The 27,861-nt window shown below is 39.6% G+C and overlaps 1 protein-coding gene across 2 annotated transcripts in view; it reads right to left on the reverse strand.

Moving 5' to 3' along the window:
- Arhgap6 (Rho GTPase activating protein 6) overlaps positions 1–27,861 on the reverse strand; it is a 499,280-nt gene that overhangs the window by 235,399 nt on the left and 236,020 nt on the right. The window contains exon 1 of one of the 2 annotated variants that reach the window (XM_052713423.1): positions 9,184–9,592. The exons of the other annotated variant lie outside the window; for it this stretch is intronic. Within the exon in view, the coding sequence (XP_052569383.1) occupies positions 9,184–9,228 (45 nt within the window). The 5' untranslated portion in view covers positions 9,229–9,592. Of the gene's footprint in view, positions 1–9,183; positions 9,593–27,861 lie in introns of those variants that run through there. 2 annotated transcript variants of the gene reach the window in all.

Consider the following 27,861-nt stretch of genomic DNA (forward strand, 5'->3'; position numbering starts at 1 on the left):
TAAAGAAAGCTCCATACAAATTTCCACAGTGGCTGCGCCAGTTTGTTTTCCCACCTGCAGTGCATAAGGATTGCTCTTTCCTCACATCCTCACCAACACTTGTTGGCATTTGTTATCTCTGTTGTTTGTTGTTCTGATGATAGCCATTCTGAATGTGGTAAGATAGAATTTCAAAGCAATTTTAATTTTCATTTCCCTGATAGCTAAGGATATTGACCCCCCTCCTCCCCTTTTTGAGCATTTATTGGTCATTTGTATTTTTTTATTCTTCTGAGAACTATTAAGTTCATTCGCCAAATTACTGATTGAATGATTTGGTGGCTAATTTTACAGTCTTCATATAACCTGAATATCAGTACCCTGTCTGATACATAGTTGGCAAAAAAAAAAAAAAATCTTGCACAGTAAAGGAAATAATCACCAGTGAAGAGCTAGCTCATAAGAATGGGCTGAAAGATCTTTGAAATGGTAATTTTCTCTTTGCCAAGTTAGCTGAGTTACAAGGATATTCAATTGCAGTGTTTGGCTGCAACCAGTTCTTAACCAGAAGAAATAAATAACAATACTTTTGTACTAAAAGCTGAAACTATACTTATCAATCAGAAAAAGCTAAATTAATTCTTTGTTTTTCATTGTTTAGGAAACGAAATACATTAGACTATTCTCATGAGCTTAGAGGGAATAGTATCCATTGTAGTTTTCATTTAAAGTAATAAATTTTGATCAGAGCACTCAACAGCGTTCTTCTAAGATACATATATAATTATATATACACATATAAATATAATGACATAATGTAAGTGAAGATTAGATCCTTTAATGAATACATAATATCCTTACTGGAATATATAGTACACATGGGTGGAGTTTACATAATACATGAAGAGTTTAAATGTGCTAATTAATCACTTTAAGCAATTTGGAAGCCCTCTAAAGGAATATAGGATCTTTCATTAATAAGCAAACCCCAAGACTGCATACACTGAGGTTGGTACTGTTTGGTGGTATCCTCCACTCAGGTTAGTACCGTATATTTGCCAACATCCTCCCCTCCACACACACAATGAAAGGAAACAAAGTGTCTGTCTGCCCTTCTGTGTGCTGGGCTCTGCCTTACCACACTTACCTCACTATAATGTCTGGGCTTGGTTCAAGAAGGAGATGGGAAAATAAAAAAACAAGATGCCAGGGGATGGATTGTTGCAGTCTACTTTTGCATCTCCAGATTTTGCCCTGTGGACACATTGCTAGTATCCCTTCCAGTCAATGCTGAGAGTCATTGGGTTGTCATACTATTGCTCTTTCCATGACAAGAGTTCCACATAGCTGATCACTGAGTCCCTTGCCACCCTTCATTGCTTCCCTTACATCTGTCAACATGTCAGAAATAGCTCAGTCCTCAAGTTAAGCATTTTGAGTGCCTTTTCTGTTTGTATCTTAACACTATGATTTCCTCTATGATTCAATAGCTTAAAGTAAGAGAATGGCCTATCTTTTGAGACAAAAGTCAAGATGTTTTGTTCAGACCACCATTTTATACTTTGTTTAGATCATCAAGACCAACATCATAACACCTGGTAGAGAACTGAAAGTCATATGCATATATGCAGAAATAACATTGAGTGTTACCATTTCAAATTATTCTGCAAATTCAACATGCCATCTCTTTACTACAGTTTTTTTATTCTGTGGTTGTAACTAAAGTGGTACAGGGATCTGCAGTATTGCCCAGGGCTCTGTGCCTGTATGCAGCATCACCCACCCAATATAAGGTTGCTCAGAGAACAGAGCTGGCCACTCTCCATGACAAAAATGTGCCTTCAGTTCGTTTATTACTCATACTGACTTAGGCAATTTCTTTACCAGATACTTCGGTCAGCTGTATAAAGGGGCCATCTAAAAAAATATTGTTAAAGTCAATCTTCAAAAGTTTGTGTTCCCATAGCAACTTTCCTCCAAATTCTTCTGAAAATTCTTTTCAGAAATCTAGTTGACATCCCAATAGCTCACATTTTATTATAATTTTTTAATTAGAAAGTACTAAGAATATATCAGTCAAGATGGAAAGGAAATCCTAATGGACTTTCATTTCAAAGGGTCACAACATCTTTTAAGGAAAGTAGAAGTAAAACCATATTTTAGTGAACAATGATCACATTTAAACTTATGGTCAAATTCCTGCTACTACATCATATCCCTTGTTTACATCAATTGTTATGGATGTAACTCAGTGGGTGGAGTGCCAGCCTAAAATACCATATTCAAAGCAAAGTAACCTGCCTCAATCTACATAGAGAAAGCAGTACCATGTAAGTGGTGATGACAGCCCTTGTTCCTTTTGTCCTTTTGTTTAAAAGAGAAGATGTGTGTTTGGAAAAACTGGTGACTACTGTCCAAAATCCAGCAAGTTGCTAGTAACTCTATTTGCTCCTTGGCTATCATTTTGGAGCTTACATTCAAAAACAAGTCATGCTAATTGTCATTAAGTGAGATGGCCAGAGGTTTAGAAAAGGCCCCTACAATCATGTCAATGGCAGAAAAGATAAACCACTAACTACAGGCTAGCATGTGCTTGTCCATATGGGATTGAGGAAGAAGAGTTGAGAGGCACAGTCTCCTTCCCCCTTCCTTTTGTTCCTTTCAGTGTCTTGGCTTATAGCAAAGAGTCTAAATCACATCCCCAGTCAATGGAACAAAAGAACACATCCTCACTTCTTGCTCTCAGACTGTTGAAAATCTGTTGTTCACTCATGAAGGTTTTCTGAGAATGCTTCACATCCTCTTTTTAGAATTACACCTTCAAGTTTTAGACACAGACTTATCAGATTTGAGCAACTGACACACCTGCTAAGTCCAAACAGAGGGAGCACACCAGGTAAGGCTCCAAGATGTTAATGCATAGAGAAGGAAACATTTTTAATCCCAGGATTTGGTAGATTTGGTACTGAGGAATCAAGAAGCAAAAGTCCCAAGGTGTCAAGACTTCTATAATGGCAATGTCCTTTGCAGTTTAAATATGCTATATTATTGTGTCTTAAAATATGTTATATTATTGTGCCCTACATCTACCCAAGTGTATTTCTCATTTTGTCAATACCATCTCTTAAAAGGCTGAGAAACGTATATGATATGTTTTGAGGTATGTCATGCAAAATGGTTCTCCAAGCATTGAAGATTTTGATTTCTATATTAAAAACATCTCAGCTGTGGCTTTCGGTCCTCAGCACAATTGACACTTAAAACTAGGCAATTCCTCATTGGGCATGCTATATATTGTAGGATGCATACCTGCACCTCAGGTCTCTACATACAAGATGACAGGCACAACTCCTGCCAGTAATGACTATCAGAAAACTACCTTGAGACATTGTCAAATGCCCCCTCTTAGGGAACTACTGACTTAAATTAAAAATGAAAGCTGAGGGACATATTGGCAGCCCATAATATGGAGACAAAGAAGCATTTATATGTCTCCAATATCCTTCAATGGTTTGTCTGAAATGAACACTAACCTCTAATACCAGGGACCTCTGAAAATCTGTACTCTATTCTTTTGAAGTCACATGAATTATAACATTGTACTATCTAGAGTTGCTTTGTTGTTGATTCTTAGCTTTTTAACAGATTTGGATCCTTGCTTGCTTCAGTACTAAGGAGTGAGCTAAGTAAGTCAGTATCAAATGTTTCCAAACATGGCTGATATCAGAATCACCTACAAAGGTTTTTCAGGTTAGTGATTTCTAGTCTGGTCTTTGGAGATGCTCATTTAGTAGGAATTGTGTAAAAAAGATGAAAGCATCATCTTTACAGTGTCCACTCCTCCTCTAACCCACCAAATAATCAGTGAAGAGTTAACTTTGGAAACTCCTGTTATATGCTATGTAAAAACAGAATCTAACTTGTGCCACTGACTACTCCAGGCAGTGGAGATAGATGGAAATGTATTGTTGAATACCTGTCTTGAACAAGCTTCCACATCAGTTTGGAGAATTGAGCATTAAATATAAAATATGATAACAAACCCAATTAAAGCAGAAGTTCATGAGGTATGATCAATAGTAACTGAGTGAGGTCAGAAACACTTTGAAGAAAGTCATCCCAGAAGGCAACACTTTTTCCCCCTATAATGTGAAGGCTGCAGAAGAGTGTGCCGTACAAAGATTGTTCTCAGCATAAAGGGCAGGTACAAAGGCTCCTCAGGGATGAAGTGGTCAATTTTATAGATCAGAAAATAGTGTGACCAGCCTGGAGAAGGGTTATAAGAAGCAAGAAGCAAAGAATATCATGTAAGAGGGCTTAGAGGGTTAAGGTCAAGGATGAATACTATTCTACATATAATAGGAACAAACCAAAGTGCTTTAAGCACTAAATGTCACTGTTTCATTTTATTATTAAAGGGTTCTTCTCAATACATGGCCCCCACCTCTTTTCTGAGATGGAAGAGTCTAGAAAGTATCAAAGGGGAAATGAGGAACCAAGAATACAGCAAAGAATTCTTATGATTGGACCATACTCTCACAACCAAGTTGAAAATCAAATTCATCCAGTGTAAGGTTATCACAGTATGGTGGAAGAAGTTCATACCCAGAAAAATGCAAAATAAAATTAAGCAACATGTAGTACATGTTTCCAAATGATTGGCTGATATCTTTACTATAGAGCACCCAGTGAGAATCTGATTATCCAGTAAGTGATGCTTAATGAATAGTTTGAAAGATGAGAGGTGTGCCTTCTTTAAACAGTAGTGTTTCCAGTCCAAAGAGGGTTCATTCAAGAAAGAGTAAAACAGAAAAAAAATTACCAAGCTGGGAGGATGGGAGGTTAGGAAAGGTATTTATAATGAATAGAGGTGTTCATCAAGAGGATTCAATAACCTCCCATTTATTTGTAAGTTTTCGGTTTTGCTGTTTTTTGTTTTTGTTTTGTTTTGTTTTTCACTTTTATCAGGAGACAGATGCAAAGCAAACAGTAATATCTGTTCCATTTCTTACCTGCCCCCACTGGCAGCACTTATGGATGACAAGTGATTCCTATCTGCACAGCCCTGCAGCAGAGCCCAGCTTTTAGTAGCTTCAGAATTTCCAAAGAGTACCCTGTATTCAACAATACTGAATCATGAAGCAACACTAATGACTTCAAAGTCTATGGAAAGTGAGTGTTTCTGGAGATACCATGTGGAAAGTTTTGTACTACAACCTCTGCCATTCTGTGTGAAGAGAAAGCTCACTTCCAAGGTGAAGGACTTAATCCTTTGGGTGGGCTCCTTAGGACAGGGTTAAGTGGAGCTGGGTGTAGTCAACATCTGATTACAATGTTGTGTTCAGAAATACAGATGGCAGGGCGAACATACCCAACAGAAAGTGAGGTCAGCAACAGAGCTGTTAAGAAGTCGGCTGAGTAAAATGGGAAGAGAGTGAACAGCTTAGAACGATCAAAATTAGGTCTCATTTACTGGATTCATGCAGCCTAGCCATCAACACATGTTCAACAAGCACCTCCTAGGCTCCCAGCACTTTGCTAGATACTGGTATGATGACAGGGACAAGATACACCCATTACTCACTCCACAGAGTTTCTATCTACCAATAAAACAGAAATGAACACTCTCATTCCAGTGGCTTTTCGTGTTGACTATAATGAGCATTTCATCTGCCTTTCTTTGTCCAGCTCAAAGAGAGCACAGGTCGAGGGCTCAAAAGAGAAGAGTAAACTTAGAGAGAACTCCATGAAGTCATAGTGCTAATTTTCAAATCTAAATCTTTTTCTAATATTTTCTTGGGAAAGTCAAGAGGCTATGGCATTGAACTTCTTAGATATTTAAAATTTGGAATTTTGACTCTACTAGGCAAATTAAGGAGGTATTTGGCCATGTGACTTGACAATATGAATGAACATATTAAATCACTAAAAGCCTCATATTTTGTTGTTGGATCTTTATTGTGACAGAGGGTATGGGAAGAGTAATAATTTGGTAACCGTTTCAATCATATTAATGACACAGAAGAATTCTGGGTAATGTTCTTGGTTCTTTCACCAACTATTTCTGCACCTCTTTCAACTTTCCTGCTCTTCCTTTTGACTTATTTAACCAGAGGATGGAAAATTCTGCATAATCTACCAGTTGAATTTGAATCTGAAATTGACCCAGATTATTTACAATCACTTTGAAATTTGAATAAAGTCGGATGATGTTATGATAGCCTGGAGTTTCTCCAGAAGTGTGGCCGAAAACCATTGGTTCATTCATTACAACCTTGTTACTTATACTCTATTCCCTGTATACCCCATCCAAACTAAGTCTGGTGTGTTTGATTTCCTAAGTTCCTCTTAAACGTGTCAACTGCTTACTACATCCTTCCTAGCAATTGTAAAACACAGGTCATCTTTTCCCATCTCTGTGAGAAGATAGGATACATTTCAGATACACCTTATTCTTGCTTCAATTTGGAGCCAGAGCAGATATCCCAAAATCTGATCAAGTTACCAAGAGGTATGAAGGACAACATCCAGCTGTAATGATGGGATGACCATAAACTGGATGTGAGAAAACCATGGAGAGAACACTTAAACAAGAACACAAGCTGCTATCATACAGTCTGATGTGAAGATAAATAAAAGCATTGTTGTACCATACTTTGAAAAAGTAACTGATACTATAAATGTTTGGAGCTCTTATCACTATGCATTTTTCTCAGTGATGTTTAAAGTGGATCTTAAGAGGTGAATGAAGTGTCCTGTGTCTGGGAAATTGTTCAAATACCTCACACACAATAGATACTCCACATAAGGTTTTTGAGTGAATAAATGGTAAGCACTTATTTAGTACATGTAGTCTTGCTTTGGACAGGAAATAAAAAGCTCCGAAGGAAGAATATTAACTATTTATCCCTGGGTTTTATTTCAGGGGAGTGAAAAAGTACTATAGACTCATAGAAGGGAATTCTTCTCCAGGAAGACCATAGTGCAGCCAAACCACATAGAGCTATGCAAGTGTAATATCTGTGCTGAAGAACAAAACAAGCCCAGAATTATTAAAAACCCAAATGACTGAGGTAGACAGAGTTCAGCACTGAATCTTAATCCCTGAAAGGTCTTGCTAATGTGAAAAGCAACAGGTTGTACTTTGAATCCCACCTTTGATGCTGCTGAACACAACTGCTTTATCATTATAAAGGATATATAGAAATATTCAGAAAATCTCTCTAAAATGTTCCCTTTCCCAGTCTTAATGCAAAATATATGTGCATGATGGCCTAATCTAGTACAAAGAGCTGTTTACCAGCAAATATTCAGAGCCTACAAGGATACATTACCATGCGCTTGACCATGAATGTATTATTTTAGGGGAGAGATAAATTAAAATAACAATATAAAATTCTTGGGCTGTATCGATATATCTGTATATGGAGGTAATAACCATTCATTAAATGGGCACATAGGTTTTGAAGTAAGGAGCCAGTTTTCAGCTTTCCTCCCCCACCTGCTCTCTCAGGAGGGGCTCAAAAGGACCTGTAATCACAAACCAAAAGGCACCAGGACACAGCTTCTGTAAAATACGGCGAAGACAGCTGATGAGAGAGCACAAACAGCAACCGTTGCAGAAACCTGATTACCCATAGGACCACTTTAAAAGGTCAATCCCGGAGCTACCAGTGTCTACGCAGAAATGAACAAGCGTCAGTAACTGTGCAAGTCTCACTTGACTTTTCCAGACAAAACAACTATGGCTAAACCAGAGAAAGAGCTGTTTCTTGTTCCTTGAACATCAGCCTAGGAAAGAAACTTAACAGTTTCCTAGCTCACAGCTTCACCTTTCCAGTGGAAGAAAGTGACATTCAAGAGGTGCTCAATTTGCCCCAGTGGCTGATCCAGAACCAACCCGGGCAGCTCCTGGACCTCTGAGCCTACCACTCGGGCCCATATCAAATCCTCCCTGGAAATAAAAAATACAGTTTTCATGTAGGGAGGGATTGGGAGAATGTGAATTCCAGACAGCTTTTGCCTTACTATAAATATTGATTTTTTTTCCTGTCAGCTCTTTGTCTTGTCTGTTTCTCTCCAGTTTTTTTTTTTCAAATTGGCAGTCAGAATGCTCGATCTCACCAGTGAAAAGCACGTCAAAGTAAACTAGCAGACAACAGAACAACAGTGATGTCTCATCTCAAAACTACACATCTTCAAAGCTGAAAATAAATGTCCCAAGCCAGCTGCCTGTCCCTCTCCTGACAGTCTTCAGAAGTAGTGCTCATTCCTCAAATATCTTTCTTTTCTCCCTTCTTGCCTTCTTCTTCTTCTTCTTCTTCTTCTTCTTCTTCTTCTTCTTCTTCTTCTTCTTCTTCTTCTTCTTCTTCTTCTTCTTCTCTCCTCTCTCTCTCTCTCTCTCTCTCTCTCTCTCTCTCTCTCTCTCTCTCTTTCTCTCAAAAAAAAAAAAGCTTAATCTAGAATCTTGTTTGGTTAGCCATTAACGTGAAACCTTGACACCTTCAAAGGACACAAGTTCCATGAGCTTTCTGTATATTGCATATGTTCAGTGGGTACCTGCAGCGTCCAGCACAATGTCCAGCACAAAATAAATCCCCAATAAATATTTGTGGGACATTGAAAACAACAAAGAGAGGAGAGGTCACCATGAGGTAAGGAAGGGTCCAAAAGAGGACTCCCTGGCAACCCCTTGAATTAAGCAGATAGTTGGCAACCTTCCATCCCTTTGCAAACTCCTCGGAAAATGTACAAACTCCTTCCAAGGAATAAACTCAAAGCTCCCTGCGACATTTCTCCAGCAACTCCGCTGGCCACACATCCAGATCAGTGGGTAGCCTTCATTTCTATCTACCTCAATTGTAGTCTTTCCATTATATCTGACCAAAAGCTTGCCAAGCCCCAGAAGTCCTCTATCTTAGCCCTAAGCATCAAGGTAGCAATGGGGTCCAGCCCCCGTAGTGACCACTACTCAAGTCAAGAAAACAGGGATACTGAGAGCACGTACTCCTTCACTCAGGGATTTTGAGGGGGCATGGCTGAGTTCTGGAGCAGGTGGCTCTCCCGGGTGAGGTACCTGACACACCCGATTCCCCAGCCAAAAGACCTCTTAGAGAGCCACGGATCCCATCACCTCCAGGCAGTCCCGTTCTTCGCCAGCCAAGTGGCGCCCCCTTTCGTCTCCGCGCCTGCCGGGACACTTACCGCGTAGTGCAGTCGCGGCTTCTCGCTGTAGGACGGGTCCCCCATGTCTCCGCCTGGAGGAGCAGCAGGCTCTACAGCTCAGCCTAGGGTCGCAGGGTCTCTCAGAGGTCCCCTTACTTCACTGCCATCTCAGAGCAAGCTCTGGGCGTCAGCCCTGCTGTGCTCTGTGCGCTCTGAGCCCGAGCTTGGCTCCGAGAGTCCCTGGCACCAAGTCCCGAGGCAGAGCCTGTGGGGACTGGGAGGAGGAGGCAGCGAGCAGGGGGAGGGCGAGGAGGAGGAGGAGGGAGCGGCCAAGTCTGATGAGATGGGCGGGCGTTTAATTCCTTCCGCTCCTGGCGGGTCCCTGCTGAGGCAGTGGCCACTGCCAGCTGTTGGAGGCTGCAGCCACTGAGGTCACCCAAGACAGGTGTCAGGCTGGCCAATGCCCCGCCTCCTAGCACTGGGCTCCTCCCCCGGCCCCCTAGACCTGACATTTAAGGCTGGGGCTTCAACACCTGCGCAGAGAAGAGCTTAGGTTTTCAAGCGAGATTTTGATTAACTTTGAAAGAGCTGGGAGCCTGTTGCTGGAAGGCGATTCCCATCGGTCTCAAAGGAGTTGAGGGTTTTGGAAAGCCTTGATCTGAGTCTCAAAATGCTGGCACCCTCAGAGATCTCACGCACCTGAGAAGGATCTAAGCAATACTGTCTCTGGGACCTGTTGAAGTTAGGAGGATGACTTGGAGGTTGGACCAGAAAGGCTAAGGGAGTTTGCACTAGCCAGGCAGTGTAGGGAAGCCCGAAGAGCAAGTCCAAGAGAATTTGTTAGAAAAGAAGTGAGTTTCTACCCCGACTGGATCAGAGCATACACTGCAGTATAAGGGGCAGCGTCGCACGAGGCAGCGTCGCACGAGGAGCTGTCTTCTGTTTTGATTCTTAGATACCGACAGAGAAAACAGATCTACAAAGATTTGGAAATGAAAGAGGAACACTAATGGCAAACACTGCCAGGTAAATCAACTCGTTTTTAGCACACACTGGAACTGCACAATAACTCATACTTCTGAGTTATTGTGCTTAAGTTAAGTTAAGTTAAGAGATTCTGCTCTTAAATCCCCCCCATGGAAACTTGTCTTTTAAAACACCTTGTTTAAAAAAAAAAAAGGCACCAAGTTTCCTCAGAGAGAAATGCAGACAAGGCAGGATGTGGGGGTGGTTTGAGGAATAGAGCGGAGACTCCAGACCCATGAAACCAACAAATTCGGGCCCCAGATTGGTAGCTGTAATGTGGAAAGTGGATTTGGGGATGACTTATGTAGAAACACCTTCTGCCACATCTATGTCAGGGCCAAAGAGGAATGTAGGATGTGGCCTCTGTTGAATTCATCTAGACAGGACTGTTCACCAACATACATATAATTATTTGAAAGCAATTGGAAGCATACTTATAACAAACAGTGGAAGTGTGAGCACAAAGGTGCAGGAATCCTGGAGACTCTACCACTCGATAATCTCACAATGGTCCAACTCTCTGGAAAACTGTAGTTATACCAAAGCTGCATGCCTACCTTCTCATCCAACAATTGTACTTGTATTTCAGGCATATTTCACACAAATAATCCCAACATTTGTAAACTGGTGCATATAAATCATCTACACGCTATATACACAGTAGAATACTACTCAGAAATAGTCTGATGTGATCCATGGTGACAGAAGTCAGAATAGCAATTATCGAGGTGGAGAAAGTGGAATAGACTAGGAAGGAATCTCAGAGGAATTTGTGTTCTGGGGTGATAAAGACAGGCTTTGTTTTGATCTGTAAGACAGTTACTAGAGCATATTTGTGTGTAAACAGCCATTGCACCACAGAGTTCTGCAAACTGGTGCCACTTATACCTTTACTCTGTGTTCTTTACACTGTCATAAAACATACAAAATAAATGTAAAGTCAAGCCTCTTCTCAAACAGAAATCTGCAGCCAGAATGTTGTCTATCTTATGAGCAAGACATTCAGATGATTGTCTGCATCTATTGTTCTCCCTGCAGTCTGGATTGCTCAAGTCCCCTATTCCTTTGCTATAAATGGGGGACAGACTCAACCCATTCAGTTTAGAGGACTTCCTGCTCAAACATGTCCAGGCAGGACTGGGAAAATGACCCACTAAAGTCCTCTCCTTTTACTTTCATTCTCATCTGTGGCTGAAAAATAACCTTTAGAAAGAAGTCTTCACAGAAAGTAGAGAACTACTGCTCCCTTTACAACCTTCCACCCTTCAGAGACTCACAACTGCCACAGCCTTCGGAGGATGTGTGGATACAAATGAGAAACGAGATGGACTAACCGGGATAGGCCTGGTTTAGGGACTTTTGCTTCACTGCTTTCTACCCAGATGAACTTTCAAGCAGGACATGATGGCTCATGCTTGTAATCTCAGCTTTTGGGAGGCTGAGGCAGGAGGATTGCCATGAATTTGAGGTCACATAGTGAGGCCCTGTTTCAAACAAACAAGATGAACTCTCTGACTTCAGGAATATTTCTTTTGTCATATAAGCTCGGAGTTTCAATTAAGAACTTTTTTTTTTTTGGAATGCTACATTACCAACGCATATAAACAAGAAGCATTGAGTTTCTGCTTGCCCTTCACCAGAGTCTTTTGATCATTACTTTTGAGCAAGCCACTTCTTAAGATTGGGTTGTCCCTGAATTTGCTTGTATTATAACCTTGAAAATGTAGCAATAAAAAAATTTGTGCTTCCCAATCTATGTGCTTACCTTTTAGACAGGACTTCTGTCTTCTAGAATATTTCTTTCTAAAGTACTATTATTAAGTTGCCATGAAATTTTCAAGTGTGATGGCTCCCACACCCTGTGGTAGAAGGGTTTTGTGGTGTAGGGCAAGCATTTAAGAATATGAATGATTAGTCCCCTAGAAATAAAAGAATCATCTGCTCATTTAAATCTCAGCCCATGTGCTTAAGGCTCAAGTCACAAAAAGGGACCTTAAAGATTGTGCATAACACTAAGAGGTCTGTTCAGTTGAAAATAATTTAAATTCACAAATTATTTCTGTGTAAGTACATTTCAAGGTCTACTCTTGAGTGTCCACTTGTGAGTATCTTCCCTCATTGTTCACATTTCCAAATGTAGTTGTTTCTTCCATGAATTCAGTGCATTAGTCTGTATGTTCTGGTACCTCTCTGGGTGAGCTGAACTGTATCTCATTGTGGCACAAGGTTTCAACATTCATATTTGATCCTTTAGGATAATGGGGGAGACTAGAGGGAACAAGAAACTTTTCTGCTGGGCTCAAACTTCAATTCACTCATTAGTTAAGGGCTGTGAGGCTAATACTCCCTTTTCTTCTTTTATTGTGCCACTAGACTGGAACACGGGGCTTCGTGCATGGTAGGCAAGTACTTTTTTCCCCAGAGCTATATCCCCAGGCCTACTTCCATTTAAAAATAAATTTCTCTATTTTATAACTCTCCCCAGAGGAGACTCAAAAATAATCTCTGAGTTACTCTAGCAGCAGCATCTCTGAGACAAAATGTGTGTGCCACGTTAGTAGTAGAGTGCTTGTGCATTCCTGCCCCCAAACATCATGGTGCTGTGAATACTGAATCTTGTGGCCCAGAACATTCAACCTAAAATGGAGTCTGCCTGTCTATACATTAAGTTACAATTTTCCATAACTGGTGAAAACTCAAGGGTGATTGATTACCGCTACTCCGGAAAACATTAATTACATTCATGAAAGCAAATTAAACTGTGGAGTTTTGAAGGAGCCAAGAACATACCTAAGTGTGCTTAGCTCCATCACTGCTACTGGAATGGTTATGGGATCTTGATGCTTGAGTAGGGTATTCCTGCCCCAAATCCAATGTTTGTACTCCTCCATACTATTATTCTGAAAACCCAGCCCTTTAAAGAAGTTTATCATTTTGAAACAGAAAAACAGATACCATACGAGGTGCAACTTAACTAATTTTTACAGAACATTTCTGCATCTAGCTTTCATCCAAGTTAAAGAATGGAGTGCTGCTAACTCCAGATCCCCAGTCCCTTGGATTCCATAACCACAGCCTCTTCCTCAAGTGGAAAACATCCTCTTATTTTCTATGATTTGTATTTTTTGTTTATATGTATAGGTGTTTTGCCTGCATGTATGTTTATACAACATGTGTGTACAGTGCTTGTGGTGGCCAGAAGAAGGTGTATGATAACCTGGAACTGGAGTTACAGACAGTTGTAATTTGCCATGTGGGTGCTGTGAAACAAGTGTTCTTAACCATTGAGCCATCTCTCCAGCCCCAACACTATCCTATTTTTTTTTTTTTTTTTTTGTTTTGTTTTTTTTTTTTTGTTTTTCGAGACAGGGTTTCTCTGTGTAGCTTTGCGCCTTTCCTGGAACTCACTTGGTAGCCCAGGCTGGCCTCGAACTCACAGAGATCCGCCTGCCTCTGCCTCCCGAGTGCTGGGATTAAAGGCGTGCGCCACCAACGCCCGGCCACTATCCTATTTTTGATTGATTTCATTTTCTGGCTTCCTTTTACACCATAGTTCCTCAAATCCAGTGCCACTGACTTTGGGGAACTCATAATTCTTTGTTGTGGGGCAGCCCTGTGCCCTATAGCATGTTAGCAATACCCCTGAGCTTTACCAGTATTTTTTGTCCTTCTCCAATTACAACAACCAAAACTGTCTCCAAATATTGCCAAATATTCCTTAGTACAGGAGGACGCAAAATCACACCTGGTGGAAAGCAGCCATATTTTAGGAAGCTAAGCACCCAAAAATGTTAGAGTCATTTCCTAACTTTACATATACATACACACTTGTATAAATATGCTTTTATTACATCCAGCCTCTTTTGTTCAATACCATATTTGAAGGTTCACCTATATTGTTGAATGTCACTGTATCCTGTCATTCACATTGCTGTGTGGCATTTCATTACATGTGGTTACCATTGTTTACATTTTTGACTGCTAATGAACATTTATGGTCTTTCCAATTTAGGAGTAGTGAAAACTACATAGCTTGAGTATCCTTATACATATCCACATGTACATGTACACACGTGCATGCCTTTTTACAGGGAAGAAACTGGAAATGGAGTTGCTGGGCTATGAGCATGCCTGAGTTTAATGTTACTGGATAGTGCCCTTCAATTTCCCAAATGGATTATATTAATTAAAAGCTTTATTTACTCTACCATATAAATAGACTGAACAGAGTTTATATAAAGGCTGAACATAGTTTAGAGTTGACTCTCTTTTAGGTTTTCTCACAGAACTACAGAAATGAAATTAAAGAAACCAAACCTCAGAATAAGGAAAGAGAGCTAGGAAATAGCTCCATGCCCCTCTTTTCCGAAATCATGTCTCCTGGAATTAAAGGAGTGCCTTCCAACTCTGCTGGGGCCCTGGCATCAACAATGTCATTGCTGATTTCACCCACTCACAGACAGGAACAAATGAGACACTTGGTATGCTTTAGATGGAGGACGTTTCATTTAGGAGAAGTTCAACTTACTTGGAGGGGTGGCAATCTCAAAGAGCAAATTCTAAACATATGTGCCACTTCAGGAATGATCATTTTTCTCTATAGTCACAATTCCTTACTTCACTTCCTAAATCCCTTGGAGTGATTCAAAGAAGAACAAAAGGCCCTTGTTCCTTTCTCCAACTCAGTTAAAGATATAACCCTCAGCCTGAAAGCAGATCTTGGGACCAGGACTAGTGCCTGAGGAATTCCTGGTGGTCCCAAGAATATTGCCTGGAGCTGCAATCACACAGGAGAGATTAGAGAGAGGGATATGGCGTTAACACAGCCTCATTGCTGTCTGTGGTTTCAATCGCCAGCACAAAGAACATCATAGAGTTATGTGTCAATTACAGACAGGAACACGATAACCTGAGAATGCAGGGGAGAAGGCAAGCAAGGCAGAGTTGGGGTAAAGCAACTATTGCAATAGGTTCCATTAAGGTACCATTGGTTCTACTGTACTTGCTATCTGATATGTTCACTGAGGAATTGCTACTCGGTGCCAAGGATCCCGGGAGAATGCCCTTTAAAAGAACCCACAGAAAGATGGTTCTAAAATAAATGTTCTATTCACGGGTCATTAATCAGAAAAGGAGAGAACATAATCCCTCTGGCTATGACTTTCCAAACTGCAGCTTGAGAATCAAGAAATGACATGGCCATTGCGCTCTTGAACTAACAGTAGTTTCAATTACCTGCACATGATCTGCATAAGACTGTGTCTGCCAATACCCTGTCATGGAGAGGGGAGGGACTCATAAGGCCCAAACCCTCCCTGAGCATCTATAGGTAGTTAATAGTTCCTGGGAAAGAAGAGAGAGAGAGAGAGAGAGACAGACAGACAGACAGACAGACAGACACACACACACACACACACACACACACACACACACAGAGAGAGAGAGAGAGAGAGAGAGAGAGAGAGAGAGAGAGAGAGAGAGAGAGAGAGAGAGTTTCTTCAGTGGTATAGCCACTGATAAGTTGCCCATGCTCTTTTATTTATTTTTTCTTCTTCTATAATATTTTAGTTTTAATTTTTGAATTTATAATATAATTACATAATTTCCCCCCTTCACTTTCCTCCCTCCAAACCCTCCTGTGTGGCTCCACTTGCTCTTTCTCAAATTCATGTCTGTTGCTAGAGTTTTCCTGCCTGGCCCACAGTCAGGACAAATTTCTCTCACCTGCCAGTCCCACAGCCGTCAGACCCGACCAAGTAAACACAGAGACTTGTATTGGTTACAAACTGTGTGGCCATGGCAGGCTTCTTACTAACTGTTCTTATAGCTTAAATTAATCCATTTCCATTAATCTATACCTTGCCACATGGCTCGTGGCTTACCGGCATCTTCACATGCTGTTTTTCATCGTGGTGGCTGGCAGTGTCTCTCTGACTCAGCCTTCCACTTCCCAGCTTTATTCTCCTCCTTGTCCCGCCTACACTTCCTGCCTAGCCAATGGCCAATCAGTGTTTTATTTATTGACTAATCAGCAACACATTTGCCATACAGACCATCCCACAGCACATGTCCTCTCTCTTTAATTTATATATATATATATATATATATATATATATATATATATATATATATATATTCCTAAATTCATAAATATAACCAGCTCAGATTTCATAATGTTACTTATATGTACATTCCCAGGGCTGACACTATTCAGTATTGGGTAACTAGTTTGTATGGTCTTCCTGGAGAAGACTATTTCTCCCACTCTCAGCAATCCTTGTTAACTATAGTTCTTTGTCTAAGGTTGAGGTTTGGTGAACTTCCCACTACTGTGTTATCATACTCTTTTAAATAACCCATCACCTACACTCAAATAAAAAAAAACTCGAATTCAACCCACAGGTACCAAAAAGAAGAAAAAGAAGAAGAAGAGGAAGAGGAGGAGGAAAAAGAAAGAAAGAAAAACCAAAAGCAGAAAAAAAAACAGATATGAAAGTAGAATTAGAAAAAGAAATGAGATGAGCAGGAGTGGGGGGGGGGGGACAGAAGGGTGGATGTGATTAAAATGCTTTAAGTACTTGTATGAAGAGTCATAATGAAACCTGAAAATCAATGGTATCATATTCCTTTCTCTAATCCTAAACTTTCTTCATCTGCATTGTGGCTCAAGTGCCCAAACTCTGCAGAATGTCTAAGACAGTGACATTACTACAAGTGACAGAATGATTATTCTAAACAATATTGATTCCACTGTTTATTGAGCACCGGAATCAGAGGTTCTGTGGAAACAAGTAGGATCTTCATTACATTGATGTGAGGAAAACACAATTACTTTCATTTTATTCAAGAGGAGAGTTATTGTGTGCACATAATACATGGTATAGTTGAAATGTAAATAGAAAGTTGGACACAAAACCATATGCACAATAATCAAGCAGGTTTCAAAGTAATGGTTACTTTTTATGATTAGTCATACTCATTCATTGAATTATCAGTACCTCTCCCCATATCTATTTGGTCAGTGATTCCCAAATGAAGATGATTTTGCTCCCAAGGGGATATTTGGCAATGCCTAGAGCTACCATGGCCTGTTACAACTTGGAAGAAATGCCAATGAATAGAAGGAAACTCTCACCACCAAGAATGATCTGGCACATAATACCAAGATTGCTGAACTTGTGAAACTTTTGTAGCCATAAGAAAGTCACTCTTGAAGAATTTCTACATAAGAGTAGTGTATCTCCTACCAAGAACATTGTTCTTCCTAGTAAAGTATATATTGCACCACCCAAGGCTAAAGATCCACCTAGCAAAGGAGTATAACTGAGTTGTCACTTGGGAACCACACAATATGGCAGATTGTTGGAATGCCAGCAGATTGGTTGGCCATTTGTTGCACCCTTTTAGAGCATTTGGTTATTTGTCCAAGTAAACCAATTTGTAACCTCAAAATGCCTTATTTTCTAGGCCCAACAGTAGTATAAAAGGTGACACTGTGTTACTGTGGTGACTATAGTTTTCAAAATATTTTCACATGTAGTGGTATTCCCCCAATAAATCTATCTTACGATATATCTATTTTATGATAATGAGGAGAACATATGAGACTAACCTTAAAATTTTGTTGTCAGGCATCTAATAAAGTGAGGAGAATGAAACAAAATGCCCGTCTCCTGCCAAGACACTTAACCTATCTGGAGCCCATTAATTCAACAAATACGATGAACCAGAACATTCCAGAATCCTGAGGAATGTTTAATACACAAGGTCAGAGCATCAACAGTTTAGCAGTTTCTTGCCTTGTAGTACAACAAAAACCAAACAAAGGAAACAAAGATTTCTTGAGTTTTTTTCTTGGGGACTACATTTTATAAGTGTGGTTCCCAACAGGAGTGAATTAGTACACACCCCCTGGGCACATTCGGTAATATGGAGAAGCAGCTAGGGTTGCTGTAAACTGAAAGCAGGGAGGGCTGCTACTGATATCTAGACATGCTGCTGATGTCTGCAGAGGCCAGACATGTTGTTCAGTATGCTATTGTAAATATATGAGACAGCTTCACACACATAGCAAAGCCTGGTCTGGCCACAAATATCCATAGCACATAGGTTGAGAAATTCTAGTTTATATAGAAATTGTTCTAGTGAAAGGAACTCTAATAAACCAGGATCTAGACTAGAATTTTTTATTTATTTTGATTTTTGGTTGTCATTTTTCTTTGCATCCACACACAGTAGATGAAAAAATATGACATGAAGATATAATATTTTCTTCCCTTTCAGCACAAGATAGAACAAGAGTAAAAACTCCAAGCAGAAATGACTAATTAGTAGTCAAAAGAATGGTCTTCAGGGCCACAGGCATCAGCACACATTTGGATGTAGGTTTTTCAATTATTATTGTGAAGAAAGTCCTCAAAACATACTGATCAGAATCACTTTAAGCACCAGCTCAGAACTGACATTTTAAACAAGATCTCTATGTACAATACTATTTGAGAACCACTGAAATGGTAAGAAGATGCAGAAAATGATGCTTACAAAGGCTTGTCCTTGGTCAAGAGACTTGTGCAAGTCAAGCAGGTAATATGAGACAATACTGGAAGCTATCCTAAGCCCTGAGTATCGTATTTTAAAAGATGTAAAAATATACCTAGGTATATGACTAACCAGCAAGAATCAGATCCACTGATAGCTACTGAATAGCAATGAATGTTACATTTAACCCAGTTCAGTAGAACTCTGTGCCTACTAAATAACTGGCTTCATTTTCCTGCGACATCATCAAGTTTTCTGCCTATTGTCTTCAGGCCACATGATTTCTTCAAAGTTCTCAAGATAGATTATTTTTCTTTTTCAGAAACAAGGATTTGTTTTCACATCAACATGTTCAGAAATGACAAATGTATGTATGAAATTGACCAGTCCTTGTGATTTTTCCAAAGGGATAACCCAGTTAGCATCTATTGAAGAGTCTTCTTACTCAGAAAGTGATTTTTTCCCTCTCATCTTAGAAAATTAAAAATAATCCATGACTAGTTCGCTGTTGTTGATGGGAAAGCATTAGCTTTGAAACAAAAGCAAGCTGTTTTGTACATCATAACAGATATTGTAACAACTTCAAAGCTCACCGTTTTTATTCCTGTCAGTACCATCTCTGCATTGGAATGATTAGAACAGAAGAGAGTCAATCTGTAAAAGTTGAAGAAGCACATGAAGATAATGATGAATGATTTGAAGAGATGTCATGTGTAAGAAAGGAAAAGTCTTTGTTCATTTTTCTAGAGAAACTTGGACAAAAACCAAAGGTGGAAGTTATGAAGACTTTTGTTTTGGCTGTAGATAAGAAAGAAATTTTTGTATCTGCCCTATCAATTTTAAGTATATAACCAAGTGAAATGAAAATGTATATCCACATAAAGGCTTGTACAAAAATTGTCATAGCAGAATTATTCCCAATAGTCAGAACAACTAAAATGCTCCTCAGTTGATGACTAGACAAAGATAATCAGTCTACTCGATAGAAGGTTACTTGGCTATAAAAGGGATGAAGTGTTGTTACATGATACAATCTGAATACACCTTGAGATATTGATGGTGATTGAAAGAAGCCCAACAGAAAAGATCACATACTATATGATTCTATTTATATGAAATATGCAAGCAAGTAAATCAACACAGACCGAGAGTTCATTTGTGGCTGCTGAGGACTGGACACTCGAATGGTTAATAATTTAATAAGCTCTAGGGTACCATGCTCCTCTCATTGCTCATGAAAATGTTCTAAAATGGACTGTAATGATGCTTTTTTTTTACTTTAAGTGAGTGAGTTTTATGACATATGAATTCTGTGGAAGGAAGGAAGGTAAACTGAACTTGGAAGATCTATAGCTGTAGATGCTGCACTACACCACAATTTCCCTAGAGGATTGGACATTCTTTCATTTACTCTTTCCATGATAACTGAAGGCAAGATCTTGTGTTATTCCTTTATTTTACTTATGTCATTGCTTATTGCCTTAGGTAGAGATCCACAGAAACATGATAGGACAAGGACTGACATGGGGGTGATTTTCAAAGAATGCTCCCAAGAGAAACTTATAAGGATAGAAACAGGGATGGGAAATGGAAGGAGTCAATTACGGGAAGAGTGACTAGTGTTATCCCAACCTCAGTCTGATCCTGAGGGAGAGATCTGGAGTATAAGGAAATCCCAGAGTTTGTTCCTCTTCAAGCCAAAGGACCTCTGACTTCATAGTTTTGCTCCCACCAGCCATGGTCTACGGGATGTCCCAGGATGACAGAAACTCCCAGGAATTTCCTGTTCCTTGTGTGTACAGGGAAACTGCTCCAGAACCCATAGGAAATCCTTTGGAGACATTCAAATGTTGTTCACAAGAAGGTGAAGAATGACGCAGAGAATTGTGTGTGCATGCTGATGTGTTTATGTCTGAGGGCATATATGCATGTGGGGAAACAGGCACATATGTGTATGTGTGTGTAGAAGCCAGAGGTTAACAACATCCGGTGTCTTCCTGATGTGCCCTCTGACTTGGTTTTTGACACAGGGTCTAAGCTGGTTGGCCACAGAACTCTAGTGATCTTCCTGTCTGCCTCCCCAGCACCAGAATTACAGGCATACACAGTCAAACCTGACTTATTACATGGGTACTGGGGGTCTGAACTCAGGTCTTCATGCTTATACATCAAGCCCAATGTAAAAAAAAAAAAAAACAAACAAACAACAGAAGCATCTCCCCAGCCCCATCCCACCCAGGAAGGAATCAGTTCAAGTAAAAAGATCTGAGACATTCTGAGCAGAACTCCAAAAAGGATCAGTACCGGATGGCCTGAAGTATTCAAGTTGTTTAAAAAAATAAAAAAGGAAACTAAAAAGACTGTTTATTATTCTGGGCCTATACCAGGCCCTGAACATGGTAGAAGCCTGCAACATCTAGACACATTTCCAGATTATGTGGCTCAAGCTTCTCAGGCTTGGCCTCTGCATTTCTGCCGTTCTTGCTGATGAATGCTTTATCTGGCATCTTTGCCCACATCACACTTGTTCCATTTCAGAAGCTGGAAACCTTCTGAAGTATCAGAGCTGCTGGCTCACACTGCATGCATTTCTCAGCAGCTTCAGCAACCTTATTTACCATTTCACCACTTAGTTTAAGGTCAGACAGGTTCCAAACCCATAGAAACACCTATGACTGACTTGAGTTCTCCGGAATTAACACAAATAGGCCTAATATACTGATCATCCCACCACATATACAAAGACTCTCTGATTCATCAATTTGTCAATCATCACATTTGGGGTGGTACTGAGAATTTGATTCAGAGCCTCGAGCATTCCAGACAAGCACGCCACTAGCAAGCTATATTCTTAGCCTAGCATTATTTTGGTAGTGTTTAAGATAGTGTTTGCTGTATGTATATCTAGACACTCCCACACATTTCTTGCTCTTTCTGTGTACAGAATAACAGCTCAAAACCCCATAGGACATCCTTTGCAAAAGTCCAAATGCTATTCACAGAAGCTGCACAATGACACAGATGTAGAATTTGTGTGTGTAGTAGGGGTGTGGGTATACGGTCTATGTTGTATAGGTACAGATGGTCCTTGATTTACAATGGTTTGACTTGCTGTTTTCCTACTTCATTATAGTTCAAAAGTGAACAGGGATGGCACCAATAGCCATGCCAATGTGGACAGGGGAAAGCCTATGAGACTTCAACCCTACACAAAGAAATACACACAACTAAGGAATGAATGCTGAAAGTGGGAGAAATAGTCTTCCTCAAGGAAGAGCATGCCAATTGGTTGTCCAGTGCCAAATGGTCAGCCCCGAAGACATACATATAAGCAACCTTATACAGACTAAGCAGGTTGTATTTAGGAATGTGTCTGTGTGTGTGTGTGTGTGTGTGTGTGTGTGTGTGTGTGTGTGTGTGTGTGTGCGCGCGTGTGCATGTACATAATAACAATTAATGAAAAAAGAGGCCATGAATCTGAAAGAGAGCAAGAAGGGGGATATGGGAAGGTTTCGAGGGAGGAGAGGGAAGGATAAGTGATATAATTATAATCTCAAAAATAAAAGAAAGTGATATTCATTAAGTAGAAATGATCCACTCAGCTTCAAAGTCTTTTCCTTGATGTGAAATATATAGTACAAAAAATTCTTAAGGTCAGCCAGCAGCAGCCAGCTACAGCTTCTGCTAAATTTTGTGGTCATGGGAAGAAATGAGCAATACTGTACTTAGCTAGAGGGACTAGGGGGTTAAATATATTGGATGCATAAATGAATATTTGACTTGTGGCATTTTCAATCTCTGATAGATTTATTGGGATGTAACCTCATTATAATTCAAGTAACACATATACTTTTAAATATATATTGAAAATACTACCAGGTACATATAAATTCTCTCTAGAAGCCCTTTTATTAGAAGCATGTACCTTCTCACAAGTTGCATGACAACATCTTTGCCCTGAAAATTGTTCTGTCAACAGACCTGATAGGTTTTCTGAGGTATCTCAATATTTACAAGTTGTTTCCACTTTTTGTTACTCCTTACTGCACTTTTTCCTCTTCTCATGTCCCATGAGGTTATCGCACAAGATGAGGTTTAAGCAGAAATGCAGTAAATATCTGAAAGATTGAATAAATGAGAAATCAAAGACATGAGGGAGTAGAAATAAAAAGAGCTCCCAGAAGCTCTTGATGCATGTTTGGGTGGCAAGGAGTGAGCCAGAGGGCTTTGCTCCAGAGTCTGCTTTTGTTTGTATCTATGAAAGTGCACGAGTTGAAATTCCATAAATAGAGGAGCTTCTGTACCACGTCCTATTGCTAATATTTTCTTTTCCTCTGACGTCTGTCCTCAGCATTTCAGTTCACTGGTGAGTGCTTAATAAATGCATGACGACTGGTGTTGGAAAGTGTCACAGGCACAAAAAGCATTTCAGAGAAACCTAGGAAAATACCAAAGGGGGGAAAAATCATCATTCAATAAATTCTCCCAAACTTAAAAGGGCAAGGACGTTGCTTTTCAACCAGGAGTGTCTGAAAGAACAAATTTGTGAGGAGATGTTTGTCTCAAATTTAGTACACGAATGAGTTCATTTTTCAAATGGTTTGGAAAAAATCAAAGGACTGTTATTACATGACGTGTGAAAATTATTTGAAATTCAAATTCTTGTCCCTGTAAATAAAGACTTCTTAGAGCACAATCCTGCCCATCCAGTTAAGTATTTGTCTATGCTGCTTTCTCCTTAAACTGGGAATACTGAGCAGCTGTTACAGAGAGTCATTAAACGGGCCAGAAAACCTACAGGATCTGGTCCTTTACCAAAAATGTTCACTGACCCTCAGATTTAAAAAATGAAATGACATCTTCTTTCCTTTATTTCTCTGTTTTTCCCATTTTGGGCTCTCATTTTCTCCCTCCTGGGACTCTACCAATCCCAAGAAAGGGTTCTATCTTCCATATATTCATTTCTATGAACATCCAAATTGTTTATATCAGACTTAATCAGATAAAGCACCTTGAGCCCCATTTCTTCTAGAACAATATAAATCACAACCAACTGCATAAAACAAACATTTAAATGATGCTTTGTTGTGTTTATATTTCTAATCTCAACCATTTGTCAGAGTCTTCTCCTCACTGGATGGTGTTTTAAGCTTTGCCGGGGCCCCTTTTTTGCTTGAAACACTCATTCTACTTTTGAACACATGTTGGTCCCTTAGTGTTGAAGCAGGCTTGCCATTTATCTGTGCTGGATTGACGAGCCATGTGCTTTGAGACTAGAAAAGCAGAAGACTGGAAAGAAAGCACACATGTCCTTACTTAGTCCCCAGAGTTCTATGATTCTACCTTATCATTTAAACCCTAGGACACTTACAAGAATCAAACTCATTTTCTAAAACTTATTTTTATGGGATAAAGTTTTTAATAGGCTGTGACTTTAGAGGAAAGATACACTGTGTGCGTGTGTGTGTGTGTGTGTGTGTGTGTGTGTGTGTGTGTGTGTGTGTGTCTGTGTGTGTGTCTGTGTGTGTGTGTGTGTGTTGAAAAGTTCAGACTAGTCAAGATTCTGGGGGAGGCATTCAGAAATCCAGCTCACTTTCCATAACTGACACAGTGTATATAGCATCCTCACTATGTTATGAATATTCCACAGTGCAGCCATGTATCCTCTCGGCTTTTCACACTCTGCAGTTCAAGGTCACATATGAAACAAGGTTCCTTGTTTACAAGAGGAAATTTCTCTGCTTATTGTGCCCTCTTCCACCACTGCATCAATCACCTCTCTTCAATTCCACTTCTTCCATTTCCCCTTGGATACCAAAACTCCTAATAGCTTCTCTGGAGGGACAATTCCTGACTCACATTACCACATTACTATAAGAGGCTCTGCAGCCTTCTTGCTGGCATCTCAGTTAGAATACCTGTCTTATTTGTCTTATTTGATATATCTTCCCAAACAATGTTCTCCTAAAAAACAGAGCTATCACATTAATCTTTTATCCAGAAGCCCAATCCCCTTCCTTCTGTATAGAAAGAACATTTGTTGAACACTTTTCAGCTATGACTACAGGAGATGAGAACAAATACTGTGAGTGTTTATAGCTCCAACAAATCTGTAATGAGTCTGGACCATAACTAACTGCAACTACAGCAATTGTTCCTTGGGGTAGCCTGGCGATGATTACAACAGAAGCATTCCTTGGGCCCAGACTTGATGGACACACATATGGTTTGATCATTGTAGATAGCTAGCAGCTCTCTTTCAGACACTGGGATGTGGTGTTTCAAAAGAAAAACCTTCTAAAATCAGAATTATGTCCCTTCAGAAATAATAAAGCACTTATTCAGAAAAAGAAAGCACAGGGCCTTTGTTATCTCAGAGCTACAATGTTTGGTTATGAAATGTATTAAAGGGTCTCCCACAAAGGAATTCAATGGGTGCTGCTTCCCACCTGCATGCTAATCTCTGCAGAGTTCAGGAATCAAGACTTCTTAATTTGACTGCCCACTGAAACAGTATAATCTATGAAACCCCTTTCCAAAGGGCACTTGATAACTCTGAGTTCTGTGCTTTGGTATTTGTCTTATTTGTACCTTCTGCCCTGTGCAACCCTGTCATCAGAAATTAAGATGTCAGTCCTTACAATTCCACTACATGAGGCCACCAATGGGCAGAGTAACTTAAGATAACATTATCCAAATGCTTTCATCCACAAAACAAGAATTCCACTTAGCCTTAGAGCATAGGAACTTGGCAATGAGATCATTGTTCCAATAGCCTCAATTTCACCAAATCCATTCTGTTTTCATGAGGGAAAAAGAAGGAACCTGGATGCAATTTTTCTAATGAGAAAAATGTCCATGGAAACAACAGTAACCCAAACACTGTGAACAGCTATTACTTCACCTCCTATTTCTAGAGCTCAATATTCACAAAAATATAAACCTTGCAGTTTTCTCCTAAACTAATTGTATTTCTTTAAATATGGTCCTTTGAGGTGCTGTAACTGATCTGAGAGGCTGAATGAAGGTCATCTAAATCTTCTGAGAGTCTAAGAAACAATCAGCTGCAGTTTCTTCTCATCATTTTGCAGGTAGCTTAGAGGATAGCAGTTCTAAAAATCATATGCATGTTTATATATACACATTACAAACATATATACACATAATATGTATATATAATGTATGTATATATAATATGTGTATGAACATGTGTGTAATATACAGATACTCAGTAAAAATGATGTTTTTAAATGAAATATTTTGAATAATCAAAATGTTAGTACATATTACATATGTATACAAACTTTTATATTGAGTATCTAGATTTATTTACAGTTACTTAATTTTAGTTTATGACAATGTTATCTTTAAGAATGGCCATCAATCACTGTAATGCCTGGGTTATTACTTCCCCCTCATTCATTTTTAGAATTTAATGTTGTTCTTTCTTTTATAACTCCTGACTTGCATCCATGGGAGGAGATGAATTTAACTCAATATGTCAGGCAATTATGTGAGTGACTCTTTTTAAACACCAAGCTATTTCTTCTGGTCTTCTCCTTAAAAAAAAAAAACCGCCTCAAATTTCTCCTTGGGGAGTAATAACACTTAAATCCTTTTGTAACATCTAGATTTTTTTTTTGAGAAGTGCACACATTCTATTTGGACTCTCACAAAAGACTGGGAAGTCAGCCAAAATTCAAGAGGGCAATTGAGGCAGACAACATTCGGCATACAAACAGCTCCCCTAGTCTCCAGCATCTCTTTAAAATTTCACCAAGTTAAGACTAAACAGAAGTGGAAAGATGCTATGCTATCCTTACAAATTTCCTTCTCAGGCTCTATAAATCCCGCCATGCAGCTCTTCCTGGAGTCTTCAGTGTCTCCTTTGGGCTAGCAAGCTATAGGCATGAGGTGTGCTCAGGTAATGCATCACCTGTAGTTAGAACTCCACCTTCTTAGGTTTGCCATGGGATACTTGAGCTGGGAAGACCTGGTCTTCCATACTTAAGTGGTAGAGACAATCTAATGCAAATAAGTATTCTATTTGCCAAAACACAGTTCCAAGTACAGGTCCAGGCCTATTGTTTTGTGTAGTACCACACGGTTATTTTATGAGGTATATGCCAGAAGTAACACTTGTAGTAAACTAGCTGAGTGCAGCGCTACAAGTTCTCCATCATTAAAAAGATGGGTGTTCTTTCCCTTGCCTTTAGTTCTATATTTAAAGCTTTTTTGCAACCTAGTACACAAGCAGATAAGTGCTCAAGTAGGAAGCACATACATCAATGCACTTTCTTAAAGTGACCACCACTGTCCAATGTCCTTCTGGGTCATGTAGGTCTCTTCCCAATCTCAACCCCCAAATGTTACCATATCCTGGCTTCCAGTCCCATTGGCTTGCTGGTCTGGCTCTGAGCTTTACTTCAAGAGAATCACACAGTACACAGTAGACAATCTCCTTACCCATTTTTTCCATCCATACTACATGTTGTGGCATGTAATCATACTTCATATTTGCTGCTGAGAGGTATTCTATAGTATGAATAAAACATGGCTCTTTTCTTTCCTGCCTGTCAATAGACATCGGGTTGTTAGCAGCTTGGGATGAACTCTAGCACATGCCTTTTGGTGACCATTTGTGGTGTTTCTGTTGGATGTATAGCTGAGAGTGGAGTTGTTCCTCCTCAGAGAGTATCCATCTACCTTAGTAGGTACTGACCACCAGATTTCCATATCATTATACCAACCTACACAGCCACCAACATACACACATATAATAAATAAACACAAATAATATATAAATAGTGAAGAACGTCTTTCTTTGAGCAAAATGACATGTTTTAGACTAGAAAGACAGTTAAAAATGGTAACATTAGAGTAGAGGTATATAGGCAAAAGATGAAACTGGGCAACATCTTCAGTAGAGTATTATAAAACTAGTACTTGAAATTTTGAAATCATATACCAATACCCCCAGGAATATCTAGCATCCTTGCATATTTGGGCACACTAATGAGATACTGATTGATCTGACAATTTTGAGTATGTTTATGATTAAGGTTCAGGTAGTATTAGAATGTTCTCTCTTACAAAACAGAGTAAAGGTATAATATTTCTTGATTCTTTGCAGTTATATAGAACTGACACTTT

Source organism: Peromyscus californicus, unplaced genomic scaffold (genome assembly GCF_007827085.1).
Source record: "Peromyscus californicus insignis strain IS unplaced genomic scaffold, ASM782708v3 Scaffold_10__1_contigs__length_136768540, whole genome shotgun sequence".
Taxonomy (NCBI): domain Eukaryota; kingdom Metazoa; phylum Chordata; class Mammalia; order Rodentia; family Cricetidae; genus Peromyscus; species Peromyscus californicus.